Source organism: Alternaria postmessia (genome assembly GCF_024291825.1).
Source record: "Alternaria postmessia strain BMP 2775 chromosome Unknown scaffold_1, whole genome shotgun sequence".
NCBI lineage: Eukaryota > Fungi > Ascomycota > Dothideomycetes > Pleosporales > Pleosporaceae > Alternaria > Alternaria postmessia.
In genome coordinates this window covers 1,024,531-1,046,204 of record NW_026260074.1, presented here as the reverse complement: position 1 = coordinate 1,046,204, position 21,674 = coordinate 1,024,531, and the positions used below count along the sequence as shown (strand labels likewise).

General features: G+C 50.9%; 9 protein-coding genes across 9 annotated transcripts; 6 read left to right on the top strand and 3 right to left on the bottom strand.

Moving 5' to 3' along the window:
* Positions 1–634: 634 nt before the first annotated feature.
* J4E82_000370 (uncharacterized protein) lies at positions 635–1,081 on the bottom strand (the record flags this gene model as incomplete). Its single annotated transcript, XM_051726691.1, has 1 exon — positions 635–1,081. One exon carries the CDS (start codon positions 1,079–1,081, stop codon positions 635–637), a length of 447 nt encoding a protein of 148 aa, XP_051593873.1.
* A 1,898-nt stretch (positions 1,082–2,979) lies between these two features.
* On the top strand, positions 2,980–4,250 carry J4E82_000369 (uncharacterized protein; the record flags this gene model as incomplete). Its single annotated transcript, XM_051726690.1, has 2 exons — positions 2,980–3,033; positions 3,090–4,250. The coding sequence occupies 2 exons, from the start codon at positions 2,980–2,982 to the stop codon at positions 4,248–4,250; spliced, it is 1,215 nt and encodes a 404-aa protein (XP_051593872.1).
* An 802-nt stretch (positions 4,251–5,052) lies between these two features.
* J4E82_000368 (uncharacterized protein) lies at positions 5,053–5,820 on the top strand (the record flags this gene model as incomplete). The annotated part of the gene is made up of 1 exon (XM_051726689.1): positions 5,053–5,820. The coding sequence occupies one exon, from the start codon at positions 5,053–5,055 to the stop codon at positions 5,818–5,820; it is 768 nt and encodes a 255-aa protein (XP_051593871.1).
* An 839-nt stretch (positions 5,821–6,659) lies between these two features.
* On the top strand, positions 6,660–10,256 carry J4E82_000367 (uncharacterized protein; the record flags this gene model as incomplete). Its single annotated transcript, XM_051726688.1, has 5 exons — positions 6,660–6,740; positions 6,787–6,849; positions 6,898–8,064; positions 8,117–9,334; positions 9,387–10,256. The coding sequence occupies 5 exons, from the start codon at positions 6,660–6,662 to the stop codon at positions 10,254–10,256; spliced, it is 3,399 nt and encodes a 1,132-aa protein (XP_051593870.1).
* Positions 10,257–10,905: 649 nt separating this feature from the next.
* On the top strand, positions 10,906–11,821 carry J4E82_000366 (uncharacterized protein; the record flags this gene model as incomplete). Its single annotated transcript, XM_051726687.1, has 3 exons — positions 10,906–11,217; positions 11,317–11,421; positions 11,480–11,821. 3 exons carry the CDS (start codon positions 10,906–10,908, stop codon positions 11,819–11,821), a joined length of 759 nt encoding a protein of 252 aa, XP_051593869.1.
* A 923-nt stretch (positions 11,822–12,744) lies between these two features.
* On the top strand, positions 12,745–13,830 carry J4E82_000365 (uncharacterized protein; the record flags this gene model as incomplete). The annotated part of the gene is made up of 4 exons (XM_051726686.1): positions 12,745–12,862; positions 12,914–13,363; positions 13,414–13,530; positions 13,580–13,830. 4 exons carry the CDS (start codon positions 12,745–12,747, stop codon positions 13,828–13,830), a joined length of 936 nt encoding a protein of 311 aa, XP_051593868.1.
* A 652-nt stretch (positions 13,831–14,482) lies between these two features.
* Positions 14,483–16,743, top strand: J4E82_000364 (uncharacterized protein; the record flags this gene model as incomplete). The annotated part of the gene is made up of 4 exons (XM_051726685.1): positions 14,483–14,558; positions 14,614–15,833; positions 15,884–16,162; positions 16,345–16,743. 4 exons carry the CDS (start codon positions 14,483–14,485, stop codon positions 16,741–16,743), a joined length of 1,974 nt encoding a protein of 657 aa, XP_051593867.1.
* A 1,029-nt stretch (positions 16,744–17,772) lies between these two features.
* J4E82_000363 (uncharacterized protein) lies at positions 17,773–18,119 on the bottom strand (the record flags this gene model as incomplete). The annotated part of the gene is made up of 2 exons (XM_051726684.1): positions 17,773–18,027; positions 18,114–18,119. The coding sequence occupies 2 exons, from the start codon at positions 18,117–18,119 to the stop codon at positions 17,773–17,775; spliced, it is 261 nt and encodes an 86-aa protein (XP_051593866.1).
* A 1,931-nt stretch (positions 18,120–20,050) lies between these two features.
* Positions 20,051–21,199, bottom strand: J4E82_000362 (uncharacterized protein; the record flags this gene model as incomplete). The annotated part of the gene is given in 3 exon segments (XM_051726683.1): positions 20,051–20,887; positions 20,902–21,020; positions 21,118–21,199. 3 exon segments carry the CDS (start codon positions 21,197–21,199, stop codon positions 20,051–20,053), a joined length of 1,038 nt encoding a protein of 345 aa, XP_051593865.1.
* Positions 21,200–21,674: the final 475 nt, after the last annotated feature.

The following is a 21,674-nucleotide window of genomic DNA, read 5'->3' as shown; positions in this document are numbered from 1 at the left end:
GTGCGTAAGAATCGACGAGTGTAGGCTACCTTGTTTCTCTTCAATTACCATGTCAAGTACCTGTCATTGCGCAACGACAATTGACCACTCTCAGGGTACTCACAATGCCAACCCCCAGTTTCATCGCAGAAATCGTCGAGCACGCGGCCTCAGACCACGGCTAAACCATCATCCACCTCAATTGTTCCGCCAGGACGGCCATCAACTCGCACCCGGCGCACAACCACGACCAAACCTACGACGCCGATAGCCACAGGTCCAGTACAACTATATGATCAGTGCGGCGGGCAGACATGGCAGGGTTCGACAACCTGCAATCAGGGGTTAATTTGCTTCAAGGTTGACGAATACTACTCACAGTGCCAGAAACCGTCTTAGACAAGTGGAACGTAAGAGAACGGTGTGGCAAGGACAGTGACTTTTCGGCTTCTCGACGGTGAATAAGTCGTGCTGCTAGTACATATGTGTTGGAGCATGATTGGATAAATTGGAAAGATAGCTTGCCGCAATACAGGCTTACCTTCGTTGAGACTGATTAGAAGACGGTCGTAATCAAGGACAGGATGTCGCTGGCGCTCGCATTGGTGTGACAGCTCACCGGGATCTATATCGTATTTCTCCTTTCTCCTACCCTTCACAACTTTGCCTTAAGCCCGAAGCTTTTCTCCACGGCTTCAACACCCTTCTTCGCAACATCCTCATCCTGACTCGGCAACCCAGTACTACATCCCACAGCGCCAACAACAACTCCGTCTTTCACAATTGGAACACCTCCCGCAATCGTCATAAATCTCCCTTGGTTGCTATGATTGATGCCATATGCGGGCCCCCCAGGATACACGTTGTCTTTGTACACCGAGGTTGGCGCTCGGTGACCTGCAGCTGTAAAAGCTTTATCGATGGCGATATTGATAGAAGTGAGCTTTGCGCCTTCCATACGGGCGAAGGCAAGCAGATGGCACGCGTTGTCCATGATGGCGATGTTCATTGGTACGTTAATTTCTTTTGATCGTTGCTCGGCAGCCGCAAGGGCAATACGGGCCCCATCGAGGGTTAGTGTTGGAATTGATTTTGTACTCATGATGACTTTTGATGATGGAGCTTAGATAGTGTGTTGGAAGGAATGTGCTGATGGACGCGATGATAAGGTGTTGAAGATGGACCTCGGATATTGCAGGAGACAGGCGTGTATGACGTAGACGCGTGGTGATTGGCTGTCGATGCGGGAGCCGCTTGGATAAACGCGTCCCTTTCGCGGGTCCGCTCCATCCTGCTACATCAACCTTGAACGTGCATGCTTTCTGCCCTCGCATCCATGTCACTTATGACGATGTAGCAGCACTTCAGCAATAAATTTATCTGATGTCGACCTGCACGGCGCAGCCTAGGTTGAGGGTCCGAATGAGAGAGGCCCACGCGGCGAGTCCTGAAGAAATCAGCAAGTTCGAGCGCAGAATCTGGTGTATTAGCTGGGTCTGAGATGCCAGAAAACTTTGCTCATGAGACTGCCAGTGTTTCTTTATCGTTGAGTAACGATGACAGTCGTCGACCGTTACTTCCAGATTGCTTGGCCGTCTCGTTCTAACTTTCCGTATTTTATCTTTTGTTCACACCTCGAAGTTTTCAGATTACAGTCCTCCAATCACTTCACGGCTTGCGAACCAGTAGTATCTGTTCTTGTAATTCCCTTGGCAGTCTTTAGAGCTTTTTCTCTTGTGATGGGTTCAGAGTGGAATTGCATCTTGGCAGAGGTCGCAATGGGCTTGGTGTCGCAAACACAAAGTCTACAGTCGAATGCGCACTGTTATGGAGCGCTATCGAGCAATCATACGCCGTATTGCTAAGATGTCGCTGTATACCCCCGGGTTGTCTTATTCTTCCTTTCACTTCAGTGTTGTGAACATCGGTGTGGACGCACACTGTGCGAACCACACGTGCCTCTTCTACCTTCACCTACGTTTGCGCAGACTACCGTGAGCAGATCCAGTGCGTCATGTGCTGTTCGTGATATGATATTCCGAAACTTTGCCTCTTGACCACTTGAATCACGCACAAGTCTCAACATCTGCGAGCGACTTTGCGAGTTGCTAGTCTGTACACACCATGAAGGAAGAGGATATTCTTGCTCGCCATGCTCGGCCCCAGAAGTACTCTACTTGGATTCCGAAGAAACGCGACTGGCGTTACGCGACTGGAGTCTTCCAACACGACGATATCGAGGGCACGCCTAGAGATCGATCAGCATGGGACGACATGGACTACGAGTACCAACTTACATATACTCGGAAGAGTAGAGAATGTAGTATTGTTGATCAGAGTAACGGCTACGGTACAGCGCTTGACAAGAGCGTGTCGATACCAAGTACCCCAGAAGGCACGAAGGGGAGGCACTTACTGGGACATCCAAAGACCACCGTTAGTGTCGAGGCGTTCAAGAAGAAGGCAAAGACTGCGGAAAGGAGCGCATGGCATTCAATATCGAGGCGTCACCAGATTGGCACGTCCAAGACAGAAGGCGAGCAGTCAGCCTACGAGACTTATAGCTTGACGGTCAGGCTACGCTTTTCAGGCAAACTCATCATCGAAGACGCGCTTCCACACATGGCGACATCAGGCTCCATCGGATTTCCATAGCTACCAAGCACACCTGCGAAGTCGAAAACGCCTTATTCTCCGAACTCACCAGCCACGGCTCGCACTGCAAAGTCACTTTTCACTCCATATGCACTTGACTCTATCGAATCCGCACACAAATACCCTCTCTTTCAGCGGACGTGGGTTGATGAGACAAAGGACTTCAATATGCGGGCAGTCCGAGGGATTCTGCAAAAGTCTGGCTCTATAGGGAAGGACCTTCGGCCGAACTACACATGGTATAACGATGCCGTTCCAGTGGACGCCTTGCTCCCTCCCGGGATACCTTTATCTGCTAAAGAGATCAACGCGTATTATCCTCATCACGTTCGATGGAGAGGTGTAATGGTTCGAATGGCAAACAACGACTATCGTGGGCCAGACATCTTGGGCATGCAGGTAAGCTGAGGTCTTCCCAGTAATAGCGAGATACATCATGGCTGACACCTATCCAGGAATTCTTCCGTGGCCCTCCTACGATGAACATGTCAAGCGCGGCGATGAACCAAATACAACGCGACTCAGTCAAGAATGTCATAATAGGCTTCAAGACCGACACCACTAAGGGAAAGCATGATGCGAACTTACATACCGATCACCTCGAGCCGGGCAGGTATATCGCAGAGAAGCGCAGCGGCTACATCCTACCAACGTTCGACGACCTCTTGCGTGGCCTCCATCATCTACCGTCTGGTCTCGATGCTCGCGGCCTCACAGAGTGTTTGAGGTGGTATCTCGAGTTCCGCAACTCTTTTACGCCTAAACTTGACTTGAATGTCCTCTATACTCAAGCTCTAATCCGTGCCCTTCGTATCCCTTTGAAGCGATTCGGTCCCCAAAATCTAGACTGCAATGCGCTTGAAGAGTGGAAGGTATGGGGGAAATTCGAAGAACGAAAGGTATTTTACGAATCAGCGAAGCCAGCATCAGCCAAGATCAACAATACGGGGCAGAAAAGGTCGCAACTTCACATGAATCTGGATGACCACGAAGTCAAACTTAATATCCAGCTGCCACTCCGTCACATCCTCGTCTTCCCTTTTCTTGCGCTACACGGTGTTGTAGGTGAAGCGCTCAAGCTTGGGATCGAGAAAGCCGAGAACCGCAAGGCCGAAAGGAAGAGCGCAGAAGGACGAAGGATGTTGGAAGCCAGGTGGGCTACCAAATCAGCTAGTGATACTGGTTTAGGAGCGAATAACCAAGAGATGAACGCTGAACAAGCACAGAAGATGGTGGTGGCGCCCGAACCAGCCGTGAAAGCAGAGGGAAAGACAAAGCAATCTTATTTTATTCCAGAACGCGTCCTTACGACCGAAGCACTACGTTCTCTTGCGCCAGCACCGAAGAAACCTCTGACTGCACCGCCAGCAGATGGAGGACCACTCGGTCACCGCGGACCGCCTGGACCACTAGTTGCAGTGCTATCGGCACAAGCTTCTGCTAGACAGCCTTCCATGCCACCTGTATCTACGCATCTCGACAGGCCTCAGGGTGTACAGGCACCGTCCCCTGCATATGCGCCTCATTCAGCATATGGACGGAGGGGGTATGAGTCGACAAGGCCGACAGATCAGCGTGATAAGAGGGGAGGTAGTGGTGGTGCGAGATACTATTAGAGGGGTTGACAGTATGGAAGCTACAAGCAAATGATGCAACTTGGACCCAGTCGACACTAGGGATGAATAAGAGAATTGCCTGAAGCTCTGAACTGTGACTTCATAACTTTACTCATAGCCTGTAAATAAGAACTAGACCTAAAGACATTACTGAAGCAAGGATACGAGGTACAGTGCGGTTAGGGTATGAAGAAGCTCAATCATTCCATGTTCTACAATCTAAAACTGAGATCTCCTCTAAAATTATACGCAGATTTCTCTAATACAACATTCACAGAAAAACGACACCACGTACCTTCAGGGTAGGTTTTGTTGGGGTAGAACTTCGGAAACAGATCAACGTCTTTGTACAGCTTACATCTTAACCCCGCGAACTTGGGTTCGGAAGTGTCTGGCCCAGGCTGCAGTCGTGGCTGTGCTACTCAAGGCCACAACTGACGCTCATCCTTGCAACAGCCTACACGTAGCTACACATGCAGACTACATTCGCTGGAGAGTCAAATTTCATGTCAAAACTTGCTTGTGTTGTATAATTGGTACTACTTTAGTGACCAAATAGAACCCCCATGTCGCAATTTCCGCTAGTTGGTCTCGCACTCACAGCAAATCATGCGACTGCATCTGCGCGATGGCCTGACGGAAGTTTCGAAAGTCTCGGTCGGGTGGAAGGAACGTACGAATATATAGAGATGATGCAACGTCTCTCTTTGTCCTCTTCAGAACACATAAGGTGAGCTGATAAGCCCATGTTCTTTCGCGACTAGATACTGACTATGTCTCTTGTAGTCCACCATACGACATTATGGAAAGTCTGTGGGACGAAGTTCTGCAAAGAGTTTGGCGTGGCGTACGCACAACATTCGGTCTCGCAGCGTCTGCCGACCTAGCTGTGTTGGCCAGGATGCTCAAAGCAGCAGCGCAGATGGCGGAGAGTAAAGTCGGATACCCTATATCGGTAATACTGAGCTTTCCCATATTGCCTGCCTTGCGCCAGGAAGATGTCACTTCGGCCATCGAGCACGCAGGATTATGCACACCGACATATTGCGGAAAGCAGTTACACGAGCTCGTTGCTGCGTATGCCGGCTATGAGATGGGCCTCTCAGAGAGCGCACCTGAACTTGCAAGCCGCAGTAAGAAGATGCACGAGCTCCCGAGACGCCACGTCGTCCTCGTGGAGTATACCGAGGTTGCTATTCTACTTTACTGCGCAGTGCTGGAAAAGGGAAGCAATACGCCCGACGTCACAAGAGGGATTCGGACAAGTTTTGAACTAGGCAGCAACAACGGAGCCTCGACAGAGGAGGTACATGATTTTGTCTCGGAGTACTTGCGTGACGTAAGTTCCAGTAACACACGTTGGGGTTTCCCCGAAAAAATCAGTATCATGATGACGGGAAGTCTAGAAAGTGTTGGTCGCGCAGGGATTCGACAGGCAATCGTCGGGGCCGTTGAAGCATTTGGATCGCGGGCCAACGTTCTGTATTCTGATCCGGAATATGTTGCAGCGAGGGGTGCGGCTGAGATGGCATGGCGAGCCACTCCGCAGATGGAGAGCACCGAGGTGTGAAAATCAATTTCTAGCGACGGATTCGATTCTTTCGGTGTAATGGCTAAGAGCCGAATTGCGACTTCCTTTTTCATCCTTGGATATGCATATCGTCTGTGCAACCGACTTGTCAAGATCGTGGTGACTAGGAAGACCCTCGTAGCACCTGACGCCACAAAGCAGATCACCCGAGAGGGAAATCAACAGCTTTGCGAGAAAGTTACCGGAATGGGCAGGTTGAGATCTGAAACTGCACGTTTTGGCGAGATTGTGGTTCGCTTGGATGAATCAGTACCAAATTGTGCTGTGGGACCAGAACTGAACCTGGTAGGTATGCAGGCAAGGCTGGGGACACCTGACCAGGTGAATGAATCATCGAGGGGCAATGATTAGTCTACAAGTATAGAGGTACTGGGGTCGTCGAGAGATGTGAATGCGTGCGAGTGGGAAGCATAAGGATTGCTTTTTGTAAGAGCTATGTTAAATTTGGGAAGACGCTAAACAGTGGTAGATAGTCAGAAACTACGGGAATTTGCTGCCGCGCTGCGCATTTGCGAGCGTTGCTGTCGGTCTAGCGAAGTCATTGATCTGCAAATCATGCGTATGATTGGCACAGGGGGCTAGGTTCCTCAACGATGACGATAGCGCCGAGCATGTTCAACCTCAATTCGGCCTGCAGCACGGCCGGTAGCCCTGTTTCTCCGCCACGCCCTCGTGGCTGCCTCTCCTTATGCGAAGTAGTTGCGTCTCTCACTAGCTTGTTAATGTATGTTGTTTAGTGTTTTATGTGGTTTACCCAGCACTCTACCGTGACTTGAACGAGCGCACCTCCGCGGCCAAAACGAGATAGGAGAGGTCCAATGCCTGACCAGCAGCGCCGCTCATGGCACCAGCCCAACGTTACTAATCTGCCACCCGACTCGTATACCTCGCAGAAATTGGTATGCACAGCTACAGACTTGACATGTCGCACGCTAAGACGCGCAGGAACATGCGACGCCTGAGCATCTGCATCTTACCTCGAGACGCTACTTCATCGGGCCTATCCCAGTATGCCTTCCCCATTTCTCGACGAGGCCTTGGCTCACATACAGGTAGACAGCATGGCTCACCAAACACCGACGCGACTGGTACAAGCACCACCTCCGAATCAACTACTCGACGCGTACGGCGACCTTCTCTTCCGATCCACGCGAGGCCCGCCAACGACGGCTGAGCGGCCTTGAAGGACCCAGCTCTTCTGCCCTCTTCCAGCACAGTTTCCCCCAGCCCGAAGAACTCGAAGCAAAGGAGGACGAGGATGGCGCGAACGAGTCGGAGGCTAGTGGAGCCAATGGCGCGGCAGATGCGACTGCTGCCACTCCACCCGCCTTGCAGGTTCCGCGTGCTTCAGACCAAAAAAGCGATGTCATGGAAGACGCAGAGTACGATGAGTTCGTAGACGCACCCTCAGAACCAGAAGACGAGGACTCCGAACGCGAACCCCACGGACGCACTTTCCGTCGATCCAGCTCCAAGACCTTCGTTACTGCGTCCTCAATACCTATGGACGAAGATGAAAATGGAGGGGACTCGGACCAAAGACCGCTACACGAGCAACAGGAACAACAGCAACAACCGCAGGCAAGTGGTTTACATGTTCCTTCAGGCCAAGAGGAGGCAGGATCAAAGTCGCTAGGCAAACGCCCACTGTCAAATGTAGAGAGCCTTGGGAATCCGGCATCAACTATTGGAGCAGCTTCTGTAGATGCAAACTCCACATTGTCATTGCTGCGTAACGCTGACATGAACAAGGCGCCGGCCTCCGCTGATGTCGATTCGAAGCCGCCCGCGAAGGGTATAATGGGAAAAGTGAGGAGGAAATCAGGCATCTTGTCGTCTTCTTCGGGACAACTACAAGAGGTCGACTCGGCCACGGGAGAATTGACGCGCAAGAAGTCAAACCTACGAAATCTTGTAAAGTTCGACATTCCAGAAGACTCCCGACGCGCCACCCTCCATCTCAAAGCGAAAAAGGCACAGATGACGGTTCAGCGAGCAGGTACCAAGGTGAGACGACAGAAGATCAAAGATGGGCTGGTCGTCAAGATGGAGCGCATGCTTGTGCGCGTTGACGCTGCTGCAGAGGTCCCAGAAGATTTCGATGAGAACGTTAACCAAAGGGTCGTGTCCCGCGTCAAAGAAAAGTGGCGGGAGTACATGATCGTCTGTCGCCACAATCACGTCAATGATGCCGAGTTTGTACTGCAGTTCTATCAGACTCGGGTGCGTCTCTCCAACCTTTCCCTTCGACCCAAGTTGCTGACTTCGTTGACAGGTCATCCCAGAGATCGAAAATGCGGGAGCAGGTAAGAAGGCTGCGTACGAAATTCCGCTGGGTAAGAAGACTTGCAAAGTCAATCTTTACTCGTCGTTGGACAAGTCGATGGTCGTGTCCTCACCTGGTTCACGTGAGACTTTGATCTTTATTATGCAAGCTCGGACTGCCTCCAATGCAGTAGAGTGGTATACCTTCCTCCGAAACGTCCTTGGCTGGCAACGCGCTTCCGAACTTCAGATCAGCATACCGGACATGAGCTTGAGTATTCGAATAGCCAACCCGTTTGAGAAGCTGGAGGCATCACAGAACAAAGTGCATGATGCGGACAATATAGAAGAAGCCTTGCTCAAGACTATGCAAGAAGAGCAGGCAGTTGCGCAAGAGCTGATTAGGCGTTGCCTGGATCAATTACAAGATGCACCAGAGTGGGCAGATGTGCTGGAGTCCTGGATCAAGGACCAGCGCATTGGCCTCGCTTGGAAGCGATACGATCGACTGGAATGGATACACGGAGCCAACGAGCGGAAGATGTACGGCACGATAGCTATGCTCAAGTCGCACGAACTGGAACTGAGACCGAAGACACACTACCCTACGACTGCGGTGACAAGGAAGAAACACAAAACGTTGACCGAACCAGTTCCTGTCGAAGGTTTCCTGATCAGGCTGACAGGGCAGCGAGGACGGGCGCAGCGACTAGGGCTCATGTACCACAAGCAACTCTATTTCGCTAGCCACGACCAGTATCTTGTCTTCTCACGACCCACAAAGGTCACTCCACCTCCGCCTCCGAGACTACCTGCGTCTGAGAATGCAAACGTACCGACAGCAAAAGCGGTCAAGGACGCAGTGCCAGAAAGCTGGGCTGTCAATCCTTATGCTACGCAGGCTGGTCAGATCGAGTGGTTGATGGAAGGACATTCGGGCACGACAGAGGCCAAGCGATTGCATGACGAAGACGCAGCGGATGAAGCTGCTCGCAAAGAACAAAACCTGCTCAACTGTGATGGCTACATCAACCTGGCGGACGTTGTTAAAGTTCGAAAAGCACAGCTGGGTGCTAGCCCCGCTGATCAGGACCTCGAGGAGGGCTCAGATGTGGACTTTGACGAAGAAGTCGATGATTCTATGCGCAATGATGGAGCCACAAGCGACCTTGACATCGATCGCACCTTGGAGTTGGTCATGAAGAATGGCCTCATCATTCGCCTACAGGTATGTGGCCCTCCGGTATACCATCTGCTTTCCTGACTAACCCGATCTCCAGGCCGCAGATAAAGCCCGTAGGAAAGAGTGGATACAGCACCTGCGCGCTCTCGCCAAGTATTGGAAACACCGCACTGCGTCTGATATCGCGCTCTACAAATCAACACGTAGTCGCAATCTCAGCGCCCTTAAGATTGACGAAGAGACAGAAGCACACGTTGGACAGTTTGCGAGAAAATGGGAGGTGACTCAGTCATTTGCATCACCACAGCTTTACAACATGTGTGGCATCGCTTGTTGTCGCAGTATCCATATGAGCGGAATGTTGTATCGGAAGCCCCGCATACACGCGCCCTTTACACGATGTAGCGTTTTGCTGACCGCTGGTACGTTGCTGATCTTTCGAGATGTCTTGCGAAGCAGGGTCGGCAAACAACTGGCGCACATCCACCACGAGCGCATAGCGAATCTCGATCTCAAGGATTGCTACATCTATTCTGGTCTCCTCACGGAAAACGACCTCCTCTACCAGAATCAGACCTTCGATGCGAACAAACCAGGTCACCACGCTCTCCCACGTATCTACCTCGAAGACGGCTGGACGTCGACTGACGAGGATGTCATGACAACGTTCGTCATCTGGCATGGCAAAGCAAAGAGCTGGTTTCGCGCCGAAGAGGGAGCAGGTGGCGGCGAACAGAATCGGAAAGAAGGCAAGCGAACAAAGTTGAAGAGGGTGGCTAAGCTTGGTAGCAAAGGCCGTAGCGTGGTCTTTAGGGCTCGATCGCGTGCCGAGCGAGATCATTGGGTGCTGGCGATACAGAATGAGATCGAGAGGATCCAAGGTGATAATGCGGACTTCAGACTCGAGGAGAGTGGTGATAAGGGGACGTCGAATGGCAGTGTTAGTCGGAGTAATACGGGTACATAACAGGAGGATAGGTTCGGCATGGTAATGGAGCTTTGCATTGTATTTTGGCGCATCACTCTAGGCTAGTGCACTTGGTCATGGGCATTTGGGACTGTACACGGTGGCCTACGTTTTGAGCATATTCAGTATCGTATACTTGGTGTTAGCACTTTATAATAACATCGGAATTATTCACCTACTTTTTCACTTAAACGCCACCAGGCAGGTCAAGTATACATGCATCGAACACTGTCTTCTATTTTGGACGCACATACCAGATACAATATTTCAAATAGGGAATCTCGCAAGCGTGCGTTCACTGTACCGCCTCGAGGTGTAGAGTCGTATAACTAGCGCTACTCTGCAGACTCTTGCGTGAGCGCTCTCACATTCACATCCAATTTGCAGCCACGCGTTGCTCCTGCCTGATACGCTCACTCACGCTGTAGCCTTGGCGATATCAGAACGCGCTCGGCCCACTCCCCGCACAAACAAACGGCCGCTCCTATTGATAAATACCCCCAAATCCTGCACTCACCTTCTCTTAACCTACTTCTTCTTCTACACTCGTTTAAAAGAATCTACTCGCTCCCCATCAACGTCGAAGCAACTCAATCCACACCTTCGATCTTCTCAACCACACTCACTTACAACAAGTTACCGCATTGCAATGTCTATCTTCAGAAACCTCCTCGCGGCCACCGCTATCGTCAACGTCGCCTTCGCAGGCATCGCGTACTCTTCGGATGTAGCGTCTGTTGTTACGTCCGTCCAGCTCGTGACTTCGGTGACCTTTGCCGACCCGCCGGCGGCTTCGTCTAGCACACACTGCAACACTTTGACTGTTACAGAGGTAGCTCCTCCTAGCACCGTAACCGTCGTTGCTCCCCCTCCTGGTGCTAGCGGCACTGACATTCTGGAGTCCTCCAAGTCCGATGGCATGACCATCCAGACCTCTATCCCGTCGTCTACTATCTCAAAGGTATTTGGAACTGAGCCCTGCACCCATGTCACTTCTGGCAAAGCTGCCATCGCCATTGGCTGCTATATGCCTTCAAGTTCATCGTCTAATATCCCATAGGTTCAGCCAACAGAGACTTGCGTCAGTAGCCTCCACACTGTCGCGCACGGTGGCAAGGCTTTTACTATCACTGCCTGCCACCTACCTCCAGCAGGCCTGATCTCTGTAAGTACTTACCCTAATGTATGCATCAATTCCCAAGCAATCATCTAATATGCTCGAGCAGTCTACTGGCACTGTCACCTTGAGCGAGACCGAAGTTATTCCCGTGCCATCGGCTAGCGCTACCATCGACACCTCTCTTGTCCATGCTACTGCCAACTTCACTGGAACTGCGATTACTGGAAGCATCATCTCACCGTCTTTCAGCCGTACAAACACTTACTCGCACACCTTCCACATGAATGGCACCAAGACTGCTACCGCTACTGGCACAGGTGGTGCTAGCGCTAGCGCCTCTTACACGGCACCCTCCCTCCCTCCTTTCACCGATGCTGCGGATGCTACCAACGTGGGCGCTGCTGTCCTCTTCGGTGGTGTTTTGATGGCTCTTTTCGGCGCCTAGGTGCTTGAGGTAAAGGGCTGCATAGAGACAGCTTTGCAGTCTTCAGACTGAGGACTGGCGAGTTTGATGATGAAAGAACATCGTGTTAAGCATATAACTTGTGGTTGATCTATAAGCCTTGTGTTTGGATCCCCATATTGTATGTTAGATGAAGAGTAGTGCCGTGCTGCTCGATAATAAATTTCATGATCCCAAAGCTCTTTCTTCTGCCATGTCACCGTATACGAGGGAAAAACCGAACAGGTATAGACATAACATGCTTTACCTTGCAACCTACATTATCTTCTAATAAGAAAACTTATCAACATTAACAGTATTGTAGTCTTCTAGGTTTTTAATCTATATCTATATAGCTCTCTGTATGCTCTTTTATAGTAGGAAGGAGTACTCCTAAAGAGGAGATTTGTTTTTTCTCTTTGATACAGTGAAGTGAACATCCATGACTTATTGCCTGCTTGACCTGACATTATGAAGCTCGAATATGATGCCGTATGTCTGTATGATTACACGCCGAAATATCTTCTAATGCATCAGCAGTACAGTAGGCTGTTGGGAAAACAGTCTGCATCCTTGGGGAAGGATGTGGTGAGGTTGCTGAAAGATTGGATGGGGGTCGCGCGTTACCGAAAGCGGTTTGGCCTTTGTTGCCCCACGGCGGCGGGCGATCTCACACAGTGAGTGGGCAAATCTAGGTTGAGTCACTGCGAACCAACTACTTCGACGCTTCCACTCGGTCTCCGCTCAGCACACCGAAAGACATAGCACTCAGCCCATTCCGCACGTCGCCCACATCGTCGACCGCACGACAACTTTGAAAATTCCTGTCCACAAGCGAGGAACAACACTAGAAGCGACCCCACTCGGCGACAGTTGAACGACGTACCCAACACCACTTAGGAGAAAACGAAGAGCACACATTCATCATGTCTCTCACAAATTGCCGATTCTACGAGGAGAAGTACCCGGAGGTGGAGAGCTTCGTCATGGTCAACGTGAAGCAGATTGCAGAGATGGGCGCATACGTCAAGTTGCTCGAATACGGTAGGTTCAGGGCATATTGAAGGTATCACGAGCAAGACTAAGAGAATCCAGACAACATCGACGGCATGATCCTGCTTTCCGAACTTTCGCGAAGACGTATTCGATCGATCCAAAAGCTCATCCGAGTTGGCCGCAACGAAGTCGTCGTCGTACTCCGTGTAGACAAGGACAAGGGTTACATCGATCTGTCGAAGCGCCGAGTGTCGCCTGAGGATATCGTAAAGTGCGAGGAGCGATACAACAAGTCGAAGATGGTACACAGCATCATGCGCCACGTCGCCGAGAAGACCCAGACACCCATCGAGGAGATTTACCAAACAATCGGCTGGCCGCTAAACAAGAAGTACGGACACTCGATCGACGCCTTCAAGCTCAGCATTACGAACCCCGAGGTCTGGAACGATGTCACATTCCCCAACGACGTTGTCAAGGAGGAGCTCCAGAGCTACATTGGCAAGAGGCTGACACCTCAGCCTACCAAGGTCCGATCGGACATTGAGGGTATGCTGGAGGAAAAAACACAATGTGGGCACTTTTACTGACGTCTATAGTCACCTGCTTCGGATACGAGGGTATCGACGCCGTCAAGACCGCCCTGCGATGCGCTGAGGCGAAGAACACGCCCGAGAACCAGGTCAAGGTCAAGCTCGTATCCCCACCTCTTTACGGTACGTGATGGAAGAGCAAGTATGTACGTTGTCTTGCTAATTGTCTCAGTCCTCACCTCGCAATGTCTCGACAAGAGCGCCGGTATCGCATGCCTCGAACAAGCTATCATCGACATCAAGGAGAACATCTCAAAGGCCGGAGGTGACTGCCAGGTTAAGATGGCACCAAAGGCTGTCACCGAGAACGACGATGCCGAGTTGGCTGCGCTCATGGAGAAGCGTGAGCGCGAGAACCAGGAAGTCAGTGGTGACGAGGACGAGAGCACGAGCGACGAGGGTGGTGTTGCTGAGGCCGACTAAGCGGCTAAAGAATGACTTGCATACGAGCGACCATGATAATGAAGACCAAGGGGCATCTGCAAAAGTGGGCACGGGCGTTTGAGGCGTCGATTTGGTGGTTCACGAGCATGCACAAAAGGCGTCTCGACATGTACAGCACCTTGTCTTCAGCCACATGCATATCTGCATCTGAGCATAGAGTGGAGGGTTATAAAAGCGGCTTTTAGCGGCTCTAGCAGCAAATCAAGAATGAACAAGTACTAATGTCCCATTTTTTTCTAACCGTCGAGTCGGATGCGTCCGCTGGTGTTGGCTCAGCAGTAGGCGGGAGCTTGGGCCGTTGGCTAGGTGGAGCGGGAGATGGACATCGTGCGATGACGCTGTGGACCGCCGAGCATTGCAGGTGTTAATCCAGGTTTAGCCAACACTAGCACGAACAACCCTGTCTTATCGTGGATCCTGCTGCTTTGCTGTCTCTCTGACACCGCAGCTTCCCTTCTGCTCAACTCTTGGGCGCGTTGTGTTGTATCGTTGTGCCGCGCATTATTCGTTTTTCGAAGCTCAACGCTACCTCGGTACTTTGTTGCTGAGAACTTGGACAGCTCGATACTGCTCCCGCCAAGCTTGATAGAACTTCTGCGAGACACGACGCCTACGGAGCTCCGCCGCAACAATGGTGCGGTGGAATGAGCTTTTCAGCTCGGATGGTCAAAGCGGAAGGCACAGAGTCCAGGATGAGATGAGCGCGCGTAAGTTTTTCATCTTTTTTTTTTCTCTTCCGCCTCCAGTACTAACATTCGCCAGTTCTGCCAACGTCGCGTCGCGAACACCTCCCTCCTCCGCCCATCGACCCCAAGGATGTTACCATAGTAGCCCTGCGACTGAAGCATCAAATCGAACAAGTTGTACCCTGCGAGCTCGAAGAGGAACAGGTCACCAGGGCGCATAGCAGTATCATCACCGATGCAGTGCTAGAGACCGCCAAGCAAGCAGGAGCTCCCGAGCACAATGCCTGCGTCGTCTTCTGCTTGTTGCAGGTCAAGAAGTGGTTCAAGAAGCAAGCTACTGCAGAGCTGTGGGATGCTGACCTACACGAAGTCCGCGCTGTGGCGGCAGAGATCATGGCCAAGCGCCTGATTGAGGCCGAAGAGGATACCGCATACCTTTTCGAGGAGGTGCTACTTAAGCGCTACTCGACACTGATTGATGGAGAGCCAACTACGCCTGCCAACGTCGTTGAGAAGGCTGTCGATCTCCACGCTGTGACAGTCATCGGATCGTCCGGCTACCAGAAGTGCATCAACTACCTATGGCGCGGATGGGTAGTCCAGGACGACGAGGACCCCAGCCGCTTTGTGCCGTACGAGAACAAGACCAACACCAGCTACTGGGCACATCTGGATCCAGATCGCATGCGAGTTCCAAAGTACCAGAACTGGGTGCAAATTGCTACGTCCCTCATCTTCCTGGGCCTTTACACCGGTGCTATCAACACTATCAACCCCTCTGGTGACCTGGATGTCGTCGAAGGTCTGCTGTACCTCTTCACTCTGGGCTTCATCTGCGACGAGGCGAACAAGTTCTGGAAGGTCGGACGATTCTACATCTCCTTCTGGAACATGTTCAACAGCACCCTGTACGCGCTGCTCACTGTCAGCTTCGTCCTGCGCATGGTAGCTCTTGGACACCCAATCAGCGACGAAAAGGATACGAGACGCGAGTACCTGAACAAGATGAGCTACGACTTCCTAGCTTTCACCGCGCCCATGTTCTGGATGCGTCTGCTGTTGTATCTCGACACCTTCCGCTTCTTCGGTGCCATGCTCGTTGTTCTCAAGGTTATGATGCGCGAGTCGCTCATCTTCTTCATGCTACTGCTTGTTGTCATGATAGGATTCTTCCAAGCTTTTATTGGTCTCGACATCGCGGACGACCAGCTGGCAAACGACACTGTCTTTGTGTTCCAAGCTATGTTGAACGCTGTCATGCAGTCTCCTGAGTTCGAGGGCTTCGACAACTTCTCGGTACGTCACAACTTATTTGATCAAATCAAGTATGTGCTAACAAGCAGTAGCCTCCCTTTGGTATCATCCTTTACTACATCTTTACATTCGTCGTCATGGTTATCCTGCTCAACGTTCTTATTGCTCTCTACAACTCTGCCTACGAAGACATTACACAAAACGCCATCGACGAATACATGGCACTTTTCTCGCAGAAGACGATGCAATTCGTCCGCGCTCCCGACGAGAACGTCTTCATCGCTCCCTTCAACCTCATCGAGATGTTCTGTCTCATCCTTCCATTCGAGTGGTGGATGGACGAGAAGCGCTACGACAAACTCAACGACATGGTACGTACTCTTGCTAGCATATGCTGCCTACCACTTCGCTATCTACATGATGAATATCTATGTATTTGCTACTTCAGAGCTTCGGCTATGAGACAATTATCACCTAGTACTGATTACAGCACTTTTTCACTCCATTTTTTACAAGCTGCATTAAATCCACAGTCAAGCTGACACCAGAACAGGTCATGGCAGTGATATACTCCCCCCTCCTTGTCGTCACCGCTATGCTCGAACAGCAAGAAGCCTGGGTCGTCAAAGAAAACCGTCGCCGCGGCGAAGACGACGAAGACACTACTATGGAGTGGGAACAAGTCCTTGACGGCTGTGACTTTGAAGCTGATGGCTGGGATAAGAAGGTTCAGGCCTCGCGTCCTAATGTCGAGTTCGACACTGCCGTCTTGGAAGTCCGACAACTAAGGAAAGAAGTCAAGGAGTTGAAGGACATGATGAAGATGCTTGTCGAGGGCAAGAAGGAAGGCTGGGGTGGTGACACACTTGGTCAGAGCGGATTGGCGCAATTAGACGCGGGAAAGTTGGGCATGCAGGGTGAAAGCAGCGAAAACGGGGGAAGGGATGAGTAAGTGCGTTTCTTTGGCAGATGTGCTTTTGTTATTGATTTGTTGTCGGTGCTGGTGTGTTGACTTTTGGGTTGTAGGCGCTACAGGAGCGAGTTTGGAGAGAGTAATGCGAGCGATTGGCATTCGGATTGAGCATGCTCCTCTCTCCTTCGTTCCTCTTCTTCGGTTAAATATTACGGAATACTACGCGATACGATATACGACACGATTTTAAGCGATGCGATACAATGCTTTCGCCATATACCCCTCCTTTACGACGGAATGATGTATGTACGTTTCTAGACGGAAACGCAAAAATATTAAGCGATTTGTTTCTACGTGCTGCATTGTTCTGGATTGTGGTCATTTGTTCGACGTTGCGACGTGTAACCGGAATACGTTGCTTATCTTGTGGCGGTGCTGAGATGACGTGGCGGTCCACCAATTAGCGGCTACACGCCCCTTAATTCGGGGCACCATCTGCCACCTCCAGACCCGGCTCCCGTTTCCCAGTTCCAGGTCCTCTCCGTCTTTGGAATTATCGCTCGAAGATAGCCCGCCATGCCATATCGGCCGAATCCTTGCAGCCGTATAGCCGCAATACCAAGATGTCCGTCCTTCCTTCAAGTACAATGTTCATTTCTCTTTGCACTTTTACATGATCACTTCTGGATTACTTACCAGCATAACATTCATCCCCGTTCGGCGGCCTATGCTCCAAACGCTAATTGTACGAGAGCACGCAAAAGTACAAACATGCGCATTGCCCTCATCCACGGTCCTCTTTTTATTACCTCTCCCTTTCCTCTCATCAACTTGATCGATTCGCAAAACTCCAGATTCCTCTTTCCCACGAACTGAAAGAGAGCGAACATGTCTCTCTACACAGCCCCCCTTACTACGACCAAAGGGGAGGAGGCCAAGACCACACCCAAAAGACTCCTCCAGACTTTCCAAGAAGTACAGGCTTGGCAACACGACAACGAGTACCTCAGAAACCATTACCGGTCTACCACGGGGTCCTATCGAGAATGTCTGAAAAGCCTGTCATACCTACACAACCAGACCGGCAACATCTATACGCATCTCATTGGCGCAGTAGTGATACTCTCCTATGGTATCTACGCTTACAACAGCGTTAGTGCGCGATACGTTACCGCGGATATCAACGATCTCCTCGCGTTCGGTGTCTTCATAGGAAGTGCGGTTGCTTGCTTCGGGATCAGCGCTACGTTTCACATGTTTGGGAACCACTCTAGCGCCGTTTATCACACCTGGCTCCAACTCGATCTTTACGGCATATTCATCCTGATTGTTGGAACTGTGTACTCTGGGACATACTATGGATTCTACTGCGAGAGGCAGTATTGGATGTTGTATTCTGTCGGGATTACCACCATCGTCACGGGTGCCGCGACACTTTGTTCGATACCGCGATTTCGTACGCCGAAGTGGCGCTGGGCGAGAGCGACATTATTCTGTGCTATCGGTTGGTCAGGCGCGGTTCCTATGACGCATGCTGCGCAGTCATTTGGTATTGAACAGGCTGATAAGCAGATGGGGTGGTGGTTGATGATCTGCGAAGGATTGTGCTATATCACCGGTGCTTTCATCTATGCAGTGAGTATATGACAAAGAGGGTTTCTCATGACTTCAGTCACTAACGGACTATATAGATCCGCTTCCCTGAGAGATTTCGTCCCGGCCTCTTCGATATCTGGGGCTGCTCACATCAAATCTTCCATCTTTGTGCTGTTGGGGGTGCGGCTTGGCATCTAGTGGCTCTTCTCAAGGCTTTCGACTATAACCATGATCCTGCAACGAGGAGATGCTGAAGGTGGTGCGCCTTGAAGCGGTGGCAGAACATCAGCTTTGGGGTATGCGCAAAGGACCGATTGCATACACTCCAGGACTTCAAATCGCAAATCTCAAGTACTCGTGCTATTACGTCAAAGTCGCAGACATTACAACTCCATTCTCTCATCCAAACTCAAGGCTCGCCAGGTCATTTCCGCTACCCCCTTTGCCACGAAATAAATCGGGTTCTCAGCCAAGATATTTGCCTATAAGCGAAGTGGTGAATTACAATCTTCGTAGCTCGTCACACCTTACCATCACTAGCGCTATCGGGATGACCCATTAGAATGACAGTCACGCTCGGTAGCGGCCTGTCCTCCAATCGCTCGTTGTGATAATGATGCAGAGTCGGAGGACACTGTTTCGAACATCTCTTTCATCTGGCATCCAAGAGCTGTCCAGATGGAAGCGTGAATTCACCCGCATATCTGGCCACTACAGTTCTACCACTTTCTCCAGATTATCCAAGCGCAATAGGAAGGCTGTTTTCGTGTACTCGACCAGTAGCACAGCACATGTTGAGAATATTATCTGTCTTTCGGCTCGCATCTGATTACAGGATTGTAGTTTTTGCACAAGCTGTAGCCATGACCTGCCTATGCAGCAATCAGTTCTCGGGATGGCGCGCGAGGCCATCGGCAGGCTCTCGGAGATCTACATAACAAGCGGCGTCCAGTGCAACCTCTTGGTATGCACTAGGTAATGCTGAGAAGTGTACTGAAGCAGAGATACTAGCGCTTACACACGCTTCTGTAGACTCATACGTTGTCTCCTCGTGAGATATAACATCCTACATACAAGTAGCTAGTACGAAGAACAAGACCGACGCGAGTACGAGCGGCTTCACACTTAGTGTAGCAGCCAGGGATAACCGTTGTGATGTGGTAGTTGATCCAGCTACATAGGTAGGTAACTACCTAACAACATCGCAATGCATACAGATGGCGCAGTAGTCATCACAGTCTGAATTAGCGCATCGAGCCTCAATGTAACGGGAGGCTAGGTTTGTTCGATGTGTTACAAGTCATGGTGTTTTTGATCGAATGCCATAGCGTGTGTCACAGGAAAACAGCAAAGTTCATTTTACATCGCATTGCGTGAGGGAACAGCAGGCTAATTTCTCGTAAACATATGAGACAACATAACGCAAAGCATCGCGACAAGGCTCGACGTAATCGATACCACCTAAGTGACAAAGATGTGCTTCATCTGTTGGCCCGTTCTACCGCACTGACCATCACGCTAAAATTCACACATCGTCCATCCACCCATTGTCAGCATCGTCGGCATCGTCAGCTTACGTTCATGCGAGAACTTTGTCGACCAGCACTCTCATTTCCTCTTTGACACTGTTGCTGTTAACAGACCATCACCATTTCATAGTCGCATAATGATTTCTTACATGTTACGAAAGCGAAGGTTGCCTGGGTAAAGTGCTGAAGAGCACAGGTTGAACCTTCTGCGAAAGACTTAGCTAGGATGGGGGAAGCACGGCAACACCTTCGGATACATACATGCAGTACAGTGCATTTCGATCGTCGAAGTCCTTGGCTGGTTCCGACATAGGGTAGTGCTTCAGGTACTCGGTCACGTAGGGTTTTCCGATTTTGTGACGGGTAGGTCGCCACGGTGCTAGCTCATCTGCCAACGTACAGTTTTGATCAGCGCAACGCAGATAAGAGAAGAGGAAGTCACAGTACTTACACTCATGGTGGGCATATGAAGAGCATGCGTCAAATATCACCGGTCGATCCGTGGCAGAATCGACAGAAGTGTTCCCATCCCAAAGATCGCCATGCACCAGGCAGGGAATAATGCTTCTCCCTTCCGTTTCAAGCGGACGCAACAACTTCGGAATCACCTTATTCATGATAGCTTCGCGCAATTCCGTCATCTCATGCTCTTGACCCTGTGAGCTTTCCTCGAGCTCGAAGAAACGACGGATGCCTCGCGAAAAGCTTTCCTCCCAGGTATCACACTCAGTGGTATCCTGTGGCAGCCGTCCCTGGTATGTTGGAACCGGGAACCCAAACTTTCCAGATGGCGACACTCCGTTCTTGTGTAGTTTGGCGACCATCTCGGGAAAGTCGGAGGCATCAGGCACTTCATCCGTCATGTCATGGAAATCACACAGGAAGAAATACGTATCAGCTTCGTTCGCGTATTCTCCCCACCCGATTGGTCTCGGCGCAAGCTCAGGCAGAGCGCCATGGAGCGCCGACATTGAGTGGAATTCTCCGTACATCATGCCTCTCCCCGCGTCACCTTGCGATACCTTTTGAGCTTCCATTAGAGGTATACTCTCTTGGACCTAGAGAAACTCACCTTAAGGAAGTAGGACACAGCTTCTCCATTCTGGTCGGTAGTTCGGATGTGCGCTGTTCGAGTCCAGTAGGATGCTCCGTGTGACGAGATGCTGTCGACGGTCGAACCCTTTGGGAGCTCTAGAGCTTTCGTCAGTACAGGTGAACGGTTGACTCAGCCGCTGCTGTGCACAAGGCTTGTGTTTTGTGGAGTCTATCGATAGTATGATATACTCACTCTCTTTAACGTTGGGATCGACGTAAGAGATCACCACTTTGGGCACGGCAACCTCCTCATTCCAGATCGAAGAGTCAGTCATTTCGAACTCTAGTTCGGCTGTAAAAGAAAAGAAGGAAAGTAAAAGTCAGGCAGACGACACAAGGCTTTCACCTAGTTATACGCAAAACAAGACGACTGTATCGGCACCCAATCGTAATCCAACAGATCATGGTACCATGTCGTGCGGCGCAGCTTAGGCGCCGTATGCATGCGCCCCGCGTATATGCAGTGTCTCAGCCTGATGGACACCTTTCGCGAACAGGCAATGGAGGCCTGCCGTGAAGCGATTATTCCTATACCAAAAGACAAGTGCTTTTACAAAAACTGCAACAGTCGCTTTGGCTAAAGCAAATGAACGCAGTACGGTGTAGTTAGTGACTGGAGGAGCTTGTGGTGAAAGCCATCGCGCTTATCGCTTTGTGTCATTGGCTGCAGGCATGACCGCAGCGATGGCTTTCTATCCGAGGAGCGACCTTCCCCTCTTTAACCGAGCATCCCGCCCCGAGTGTTCCGTT